This window comes from Solanum pennellii, chromosome 7 (genome assembly GCF_001406875.1).
Source record: "Solanum pennellii chromosome 7, SPENNV200".
Lineage (NCBI taxonomy): Eukaryota > Viridiplantae > Streptophyta > Magnoliopsida > Solanales > Solanaceae > Solanum > Solanum pennellii.
The window spans coordinates 21,280,068-21,290,686 of NC_028643.1; the positions used below are offsets into that span (position 1 = coordinate 21,280,068).

The following is a 10,619-nucleotide window of genomic DNA, read 5'->3' on the forward strand; positions in this document are numbered from 1 at the left end:
AATTATCCGACCCACGATTTGGAGTTGGCTGCGGTAGTGTTTGCATTAAAGCAATGGAGACACTATCTATATGGGGTTAAGTGTGAAGTCTATACGGATCATCGCAGCCTACAGTATGTCTTTACTCAGAAAGATTTGAACTTGAGACAGAGGAGATAGATGGAACTACTGAAGGATTACGATGTCACTATCTTGTATCACCCAGGAAAGGCTAATGTGGTGGCAGACGCCTTAAGTAGAAAAGCAGGGAGCATGGGTAGTTTAGCTCACTTACAAGCTTCTAGACGCCCATTGGCTAGAGAGGTTCAGACTCTGGCTAATGATTTTATGAGATTGGAAGTAAGTGAGAAGGGAGGATTTTTGGCCAGTGTGGAGGCAAGATCTTCTTTTCTTGACAAGATCAAGGGAAAACAGTTTGATGATGAGAAACTAAGCCGAATTCGGGATAAGGTGTTGCGAGGAGAGGCTAAAGAAGCCAAACTCGATGAGGAAGGTGTTTTGAGAATCAAGGGAAGGGTATGTGTACCCCGTGTTGATGATTTGATCAACACTATTCTGACAGAGGCTCATAGTTCAAGGTATTCTATACACCCTGGTGCAACCAAGATGTATCGTGACCTAAAGCAACACTTTTGGTGGAGTAGAATGAAGCGCGACATTGTTGATTTTGTTGCCAAATGTCCAAATTGTCAGCAAGTAAAGTATGAACACCAGAGGCCCGGAGGAACACTTCAGAGAATGCCCATTCCCGAATGGAAGTGGGAAAGGATTGCAATGGACTTTGTGGTTGGTCTTCCAAAGACATTGGGTAAGTTTGACTCTATTTGGGTAATTGTGGATAGGTTAACTAAGTCTGCTCACTTCATTCCGGTCAAGGTGACTTACAATGCAGAAAAGTTAGCCAAACTCTATATCTCAGAGATTGTTCGGTTGCATGGAGTTCCACTCTCCATCATATCAGATAGAGGTACGCAGTTTACTTCTAAGTTTTGGAGAACATTGCATGCGGAATTAGGTACTAGGTTGGACCTTAGTACTGCATTTCACCCTCAGACCGATGGACAGTCTGAGCGAACGATTCAGGTATTGGAAGATATGCTTCGTGCATGTGTGATAGAATTCGGTGGTCATTGGGATAACTTCTTACCCTTAGCGGAGTTTTCATACAATAATAGCTATCACTCAAGTATTGATATGGCTCCTTTCGAAGCATTGTATGGGAGGAGATGTAGGTCTCCCATTGGTTGGTTTGATGCATTTGAGGTTAGACCTTGGGGTACTGATCTTTTGAGGGATTCATTAGAGAAGGTGAAATCTATTCAAGAAAAGCTTTTAGCGGCTCAAAGTAGGCAAAAGGAATATGCAGATCGAAAGGTTAGGGACTTGGAGTTCATGGAGGGTGAGCAAGTCTTGCTGAAGGTTTCGCCCATGAAAGGGGTGATGCGGTTTGGTAAAAGAGGTAAGCTAAGCCCAAGGTATATTGGACCATTTGAAGTACTTAAGCGAGTAGGGGAGGTGGCTTATGAATTAGCCTTGCCTCCAGGGCTGTCAGGAGTGCATCCGGTATTTCATGTGTCTATGTTGAAAAGATACCATGGGGATGGAAACTACATCATTCGTTGGGATTCAGTTCTGCTTGATGAGAATTTGACTTATGAGGAGGAGCCTGTTGCCATTCTAGATAGAGAAATTCGCAAGTTGAGATCAAGGGAGATTGCATCCATCAAAGTTCAATGGAAGAATCGACCAGTTGAAGAGTCTACTTGGGAGAAGGAGGCTGATATGCGAGAAAGATACCCACACCTGTTTACAGATTCAGGTACTCCCTTTTGCCCTTGTTTTTCTTCTTGTGATCGTTCGAGGACGAACGATGGGTAAATTGGTATTTATTGTAACGACCTGTTTAGTCGTTTTGAGCAGCAGATTTTATTTCTGGAAAAACTGGCTGAGTCGACGGATCCCACGACGAACCGTCATGGGCACGACGGACCGTCGTGGGGGTCTCGTTCCAAAACACTTAGAATTCTGAAATTTGGGTACTGAAATCGACTCTCTGAACTTCGTAACGGAATGGCAGGACGGACCGTCGTGGGCACGACGGACCGTCACACATCTTCCACAGAAATTAACTCTCTGAACTTTGTGACGGACGTGCAGGACGGACCGTCACAGTTGTGACGGACCGTCACAGGCTGCGTGACCCTGACTGGGTCGGATTTCTGTTAAATATTTTAAGGGGCGTTTTGGACTATTCCTGCTATAATTATAAATTTAGTGGGTTAATATTAATAATTCAATTACTTGGGGGTTAAAGGAGACAACCTTAAAATAAAAAGTGGGTTATTTTATTCATCTTTTATACTTAATTATATACTAATTAGGGTAAAAGAAAGAGGGTTTTGGAATAAGAAAAATAGAAAGAACAAGAGAGGGAGAACGATCGAGAGAAGAGGGAAACGAAGAGGATAGCAAAGATTTTGAGGATTTGCTTGCTTGATCACGAAATCTTCGGTGGAGGTAGGTTATGGTTTAAGCTATTCGTAGTAAACTCTTAATAGCGAATGATATGTATTGGGTAGTATTGTAAACCCTTCTATATGCTTAATTGTATGCTTGTATGAATGTGATTATATAATTGTGATAAAATAAGCATGATGAAGCTATTGAATCCCAAATCTTGAAAAACCCTAATCTACTTTGTTAATGAGATTGATGATGCCTTGGTATAAAAGAAGGCTTGATGAACTAAAGTAATGGGGTTGATGATGCCTTGGTATAAAAGAAGGATTGATGAATTAATAGAATGAGATTAGTGGAGCGGGTGTCACGAACCGACACGTAGTATTAGGGGGAGCGGGTGTCACGAACCGACACGTAGAATTAGGGGAGCGGGTGTCACGAACCGACACGTAGAATTAGGGGATCGGGTGTCACGAACCGACACGTAGAATTAGGGGATCGGGTGTCACGAACCGACACGTAGAATTAGGGGATCGGGTGTCACGAACCGACACGTAGAATTAGGGGATCGGGTGTCACGAACCGACACGTAGAATTAGGGGATCGGGTGTCACGAACCGACACGTAGAATTAGGGGATCGGGTGTCACGAACCGACACGTAGAATTAGGGGATCGGGTGTCACGAACCGACACGTAGAATTAGGGGATCGGGTGTCACGAACCGACACGTAGAATTAGGGGATCGGGTGTCACGAACCGACACGTAGAATTAGGGGATCGGGTGTCACGAACCGACACGTAGAATTAGGGGATCGGGTGTCACGAACCGACACGTAGAATTAGGGGATCGGGTGTCACGAACCGACACGTAGAATTAGGGGATCGGGTGTCACGAACCGACACGTAGAATTAGGGGATCGGGTGTCACGAACCGACACGTAGAATTAGGGGATCGGGTGTCACGAACCGACACGTAGAATTAGGGGATCGGGTGTCACGAACCGACACGTAGAATTAGGGGATCGGGTGTCACGAACCGACACGTAGAATTAGGGGATCGGGTGTCACGAACCGACACGTAGAATTAGGGGATCGGGTGTCACGAACCGACACGTAGAATTAGGGGATCGGGTGTCACGAACCGACACGTAGAATTAGGGGATCGGGTGTCACGAACCGACACGTAGAATTAGGGGATCGGGTGTCACGAACCGACACGTAGAATTAGGGGATCGGGTGTCACGAACCGACACGTAGAATTAGGGGATCGGGTGTCACGAACCGACACGTAGAATTAGGGGATCGGGTGTCACGAACCGACACGTAGAATTAGGGGATCGGAGTGTCACGTTCCGACACCAGGATAGTATATGGAGCGGAGTGTCACGTACCGACACGAGAGAAATAAAGATAATGAATCTTGAAAGATGTTAATATACTCAATCTAATGAACCTAATTCCCAAATGGGTATGGTATTGAGGCTTGAGTCCTCATGGGTGAACTTGGCGGTGCTTATTAATGATTATAGAACTTGTTGTTGTTACATGTTGAGTATTGTAGTTGATTTATGATATTATCTGATATATACTGTTTTCTATTTTGAGTTGGCCGATGATACCTACTCAGTACTCGTGTTTTGTACTGACCCCTACTTGTAATTGTTTTTCTTTGTTATTTGTGGAGTGCAGCAAACGTGCCGTCGTCTTCAACTCAACCGCAACTCTAGCCAGTCTTCATCAAGCCAGATTTCAGGGTGAGCTATTGCTTCTAGCTTGGACTGGATCTTCCTCTTCATGTCTTGATGCCTTGAGATTCCGGCATGGACTAGCTTTTTACTTATTTTAGCTTCTTAGATACTCTTAGATTAGTAATTTGAGGATAGGTGTTCTTGTGGTGATGACTTCCAGGTTTTGGGAATAAATAGTATTGAGTTTTTATAAGTTATTTAATCGATTTTCATTAATGAGTTAAAGTCTTCCGCATTATATTTTGTTATTTATGGTTGAAATGTTGGGGTTTAGATTGGTTGGTTCGCTCACATAGTAGGTTAAGTGTGGGTGCCACTCGCGACCCGTTTTGGGTCGTGACAAATACATTTCAGACAAGAAAAGAATAGCGACAAAAACAAATTGTTACATGTGTAAACAAATAAACAATGACAACATATAATAATTTATTCCGTCTTTGATTTTCTTTGTGAGAAAAATTAAACTATAACTTATTCTAATAATTCTTTTGATTTAAATAGGTTAATTATATCAATTATGTTTATTGTATAAAGTAGGATTATAGAGGACAAAATGACTAATATTGTCAATATGTGTAGCTAAGTTACTATTACAAGCCAAAGTTGAAACTTTTTTTTTATAATAAAAGTAATTTCTAATTATGTTTCAAAAAACATTCTTCTAAGTCTTCCTTTGTAAGTAGATTCACCACCATGTTTCACTTTTTAAAGTTATGTCAAAAGCTCTTTTTATATGCTATCAATTATTTTTAACACAATTACCAATATATAAAAATATATTATTTAATTATAATAATATAAAGGTATTGTTAATATGATATTGTTCTATGTATGGTATTTATAGTATTTATAGTCTTATCATGCCAAATAAAAAAATATTTACATCGAAAAGGAAAAGAAATCTAAACCACAATTGTAAGTTATGAAATTATTAACACTAAAATTTAAAGGGTATGAGTTGTGAGTAATTACTCTTTATGAATATATAACTAGTAAAACTATCTGCAGGGGTAGCTCTAACAAATCGGTGGTCTAAAGTCAAATTCGAATAGAGGCCTTAAATTATATTTTTTTAATGAAGTTTATTATAGTCAATTATTTAATTTTTCTTGAGACATAGTACTCATCAGTGTATAAAAGGTGGGGACGTGAAGGGAGACATTTTACACAATACAGAGCGAGACGTAAGCCTCGAGATAGGGGCATAAGTCCCATGGATCTACGGGGCGTAATCTCATGTATATTTAATTTTATAGTTTTATAACCATTAAAATAAGCAAAGGTAAATCTTTCAATGATTTTACAAATAATTTGGTTATACATAACCTATAATATATAGGAATTATATTATGATTTTTATTTGAGATAAGTATGAAATATCATTGCGTACACTAACAATAAAAAATATGATCTAAAGCAAAAAAGTTATAAATAAAATTAAAAACGTTCGGGCCTAAGTTTTTTAGGCTCGGGAATTACGTCTTTATGATCGAGACTTACATCTTAAATTTTAGAAGATATATCTTATAGATCTACGTCTTTAATTTATGCCCGGAGCGTTTTTGGTACACCCCGCTCCGAGACTCGCCCCGAGACTCTATTCGAAAATGTTTTTGAAAACACTGTTACTCATATTTTTTAAGAAAGATATGTATAACCTATTATTTTTTGAAAAACAATAAAAAAGAATGAGGCCCCTCAAATTTTGGGGCCAAAGGCGGTTGCTTTTTTTTCAAAAGGTGTAGAGCCGTCACTGACTACCCCTGCCTCACGTGAGAATTTAATATTACTGAATTTATAAAATAATACTTAAAATCTATTCGTCATTACAATTAAAACACTATATTATCTTACATGCAAGATAACATAGACGAACATTAATATGCAAAGGAAAATGATAATTGTAACATCTTATCATTTACCTTTCAATCAAACATATTTAATTTGATTTATAATTTATCCTTTTGCTTCTTGGGAGTTCTATTATTTGATTTTTTGGAGAATCAAATGAACATCAACTTGAAATTTTACATTTTCTAATAAATAAATAATCGTTGTTGAAGGGTTAAATAAATTTTAAAAGGTTGAAAAAAGTGAATGTATATTCTAATTTTAATGTGTTGAAAGTTCAATCATACATTTTGCTTTACATATATCATTTTAAAGTTCCCCCATTTAAATGTATCATAAGAAATTATTAAAATGGAAAATCAAACGAAGAATGTATCATATCGGACAACAATTCAACTTATTATATATACTTGAAAGAGAAAAATATTATATAAAAACTATTCAGTTTGTTTGGGTGTTTTTTAAAATCAGCATACCAATGTGATGAAGTTCAGTTGAAACTATACACTCCTATTTCAATTGCAGTGTCGAGAAATACATGTGTTACTTCAAAAAAAATATTTACAACTTGCAGTAAATTTGAGAATATATCCACACTTCATATTAAATATGAGCAATTAATTTATTGGGTATTTATATATGTCTTTGGGATTAAAAGAGTAGTCATATTCCTCTATAGGTCATCCAACACCACATCCTTGAAGTCATGTCTAAAGTTTATTAATTATTGTCTTCTTTTCCTGATTCGCTTTGCTCATTAAGGCACAATAAGGTTCTTAAGATTTTTATGTCCTTACAATGACATACCCAATTTGAATTATGTCTCCAAGAGATGGTTGTATAGATTTTTAAGGGATATTTTTTTTATTGTACCTTCAACAATTTCAGTAGAGAAGACTTGTGTGAAACATATGACAACAACTTTGCAGAAACATAATGCCACGATCCAAGCCTACACCTTAAACGTGGACGACACTCGAGATCCATTGTTGGTCCCCTTCGAACCTTCATCTTGGTTACCTACAAACAGAAGACTATCCAGGCATACATAAGCATTAAAGTGAAAGAAATGCTTAAAAATAGTTTAGTGAATCTCAAAATTTCCCTGAATATACTGAGTATGAAACATAAGTTTTAAAAAAAGTATTTTAGACTGAAAGACTCTCCAATATTGTGTATCTATGAAGCCTCTACTATAAAAAGATGAGTGTTGGGACAAGACTCACGACTCCTCAAAAGAACTATTACTAGCAACATACATAATTGGAGTCGTTCGAACTCGAAAGCTGATGAGCAGATGAAGTGTTCTAAACAAACTCTTGTTAAGGTACCTTAGAACTTGTATTTGCATAATTGAATGATGCAAGTTAAATAAAATCAGTACATCAAATGTAAGAATATGTAATATAGTTGAATAAAAAATAACTGAATAAAAGGACTACTATATATATAGATATATACTCAACTGAATATAAAGAAACAAAGATGTGAAATCATTTTAAACTTTACAAAAATACTTACCCATATCGGAACTCAACATATTAAGTGATATAATAAAAATAATACTTTTAACTCTATCTGGGAGATTCTTTAACTGATAACCATCACTATGATCTACGACTACCAGAATTGTCTTATACTTTGTCGGGGTATAAAACACCTCAACTAAGTGGATCCACTAAACTCTTCCTGAAGGAACTTAGGATTCATGTAAAGTGTATGATATTGTACCCATACATACATAGTCTATAAGGAATGTGTGTTGTCTGAACTCATTCTCATATCGGTACTCAATACTAAAAGATATGTGTATCCTTTATTTTTCACTAGTACTTTTTCCTACATATTTTTTTCTACTAAGATTTTAACAAGACATATTATCCATGGACATCTGTAAGGGGTCGACCCGGTTACTCGACATGGCACGGTTACAACAAAGTTAGCATGAATGACTCTGTTAAGGGCTTAGATGAGGATAAAATTAATTATGTGAGCGGAGTGTTAACATGGCTTAGAGAAGTCAAACAAAGTTAGGAAGGAAATTTCATGACATGACATGGACGCTGGCGAGGCAGCAGACCATGGCATTGCATGAGTGCTGGCCGACCTCGATTGTAGACAAAGTTTGACATGTGAAAAACACACGGTCTGATCAAGTACGAAAAAATTAAGCTGAAATAAATTAAAGCATAGAAAAATATGAATGAAACTCAACAAGAAATAAATAAATGACACGAGTGGGTTAAAAGTTAGCATGACCAAGAAAAACACAGGCAAGGCAGCGGCAGGGCGTTGGCAGTGCGCAGACATAAAAAATGGGCGGATGATTCGGGTGGACTTTGATCAAGCAATAACTATACAACGTTTAGAAATTGCATTGAAGCCAAAAATATAGATGGAAATGACAACAAATGTGTGAAATTCAATCAACCATTAGTCACATGTCAAGCACATGCAGCGACGATTACCTTTTTATAACCGCTTGGGTCCAGATTCATTGTAACTTGTATATGATTTTTGAATTCAAAATTTGAATGCTCTTATCAGTTAGGGATGTCAAATAAAGTTTAGTTTAGTGTCTATGGTCATGACAAGTGTAGGGAAATCCGCATTTTTTTTGATCTTCCTCTAAAAAATTCTTTTTCATGGGCATCTTCTATTCAAAAGGATCTTACTCAATTCAATAGAAACTTAACTTCTACCCCACTTTTTTTCTTTTTAGCATGTGTTAGAAAGCTATGCAATATAAAACACAAGGCTGCCACATGGTCTATAAATGTGCAGTCTTAGTGTTGAACAAAATGAGAGAGTCAAAGAGAAAAGAATTAAGTCTTGAATTTCACTAGACACTTAGAGAAAAACGTGAGGCTTTTGAATGGTGTCAAAGGCAGAAACCAACTTGTGATTGTGCCTCAAGTTGAAGTTGAAGTTAGGATAAAATTGTTATCCTAACGAGTGAGATCCCTTCTATTGTTTTGATTATTAATATAAAGGTTGGGTTTACCTGTAGTTCTTGTGTGCATTTCATTATTAAGCATCAAAAATTATTCTAAAGCAAAGCAGAAACAATATTGAACATTATGCAGAATATGCTGCGAACAGGCTGAATCAAGAGTTGGACTTGACTGCCACATAGTGGGTTAACCTCTGACACTGAATTTAGATGAAGTAATGTACCAATATGACAACATCCAAGGGGAGAGTGTTATGAAATATTATGGTATGGATGTCCACTACACTAAGAAGTTAATATGACTGATTATTTCCATTACTTTCCTTCATTATGGAGATAACCTCCACCTTTATAATGATATGAATATCCACTACACTAAAAAATTATTATGACTAATTATGTCTATTACTTTAATCCATTATGAAGATAACCTCCTGACTATTATTATTGTAATCTTTCATCTCCATAACTCTCTCTATTATATTATATAATTTTAAAAAAAATTTCTTCTTTATATTGTTTTTATTCTTAAGTTTAAAACTAGACACATATTTTTTTTTAAAGATAAGAAATCATAATACTCCCTTCATTTCAAAAAGAATGATATTATTATTTTTTTAACTGTTTAAAAAAGAATGACCCCTTTCCTTTTTTGACAACAGTTTAATTTTAACTTTCCACATGACGTGCTTAAAACTATAAAATTAAAGGATATTTTAGTATATTTAACATAACTTTAATTTTGAGTCATAAAATTAAAAAATTCTTTATTTTATTAAAATACGTTCCAATTAAACTAAATATCTTTTTTTAAACGCAGTGAGTATTAAGGAGAAAATCTCTTTTGGTATTCTTTTGGCTCTAAGTTTTGAAATGTTGAAAAAATGAGCAGGGCAGAAAAGGTGTGTCTTTCTTTGTTAAGCTACTGCAAAACACTTGGAAACCTCAACCAAATCCACGCCTTCGTTTACAAATCCGGCCTTGAGACCAACCCACTAATCGCCGGAAAACTCCTAATACTTGGTGCCCTGCAAATTTCTGATGCTATTGATTACGCTCGCCGTCTGCTCATACACTATCCAAACTCAGATGTGTTCATGTACAACACCCTCATCCGAGGTGAATCCGAGTCAGACTCACCCAAGAATTCAGTCAGCACATTCATTTACATGCTGCGACAATCATATTCTCCTCCTGATAGTTTCTCCTTTGCTTTTGTACTCAAAGCAGCGGCTAATTTACGGTGTTTAACAACTGGGTTTCAGCTGCATTGTCAAGCTATGACTCGTGGGCTTGACACCCATCTCTTTGTTGGGACTACAATTATTAGTATGTATGCGGAATGTGGGTTTGTTGAGTTTGCTTGGAAGGTGTTTGTTCAAATACCTCAACCAAATGTTGTGGCGTGGAATGCAATACTTACAGCGTATCTTCGAGGGAGTGATGTAAGTGGTGCAGATAAAGTGTTTGGTTTAATGCCGTTTAGGAATTTGACTACTTGGAATGTGATGCTGGCAGGGTATACTAAAGCAGGGGAGCTTGAACGTGCAGAGGGGTTGTTCTTGCAGATGCCAAGTAGAGATGATATTTCTTGGAGTACTATGAT

General features: G+C 37.0%; 1 protein-coding gene across 1 annotated transcript in view; it reads left to right on the top strand.

Annotated features, from left to right (window-relative positions):
- The first annotated feature begins 9,897 nt into the window (after positions 1 to 9,897).
- LOC107024909 (pentatricopeptide repeat-containing protein At1g74630-like) overlaps positions 9,898 to 10,619 on the top strand; it is a 35,007-nt gene continuing 34,285 nt past the window's right edge. Inside the window, exon 1 of the mRNA XM_015225834.1 lies at positions 9,898 to 10,609. Within this exon, the coding sequence (XP_015081320.1) occupies positions 9,898 to 10,609 (712 nt within the window). The remainder of the gene's footprint in view (positions 10,610 to 10,619) is intronic.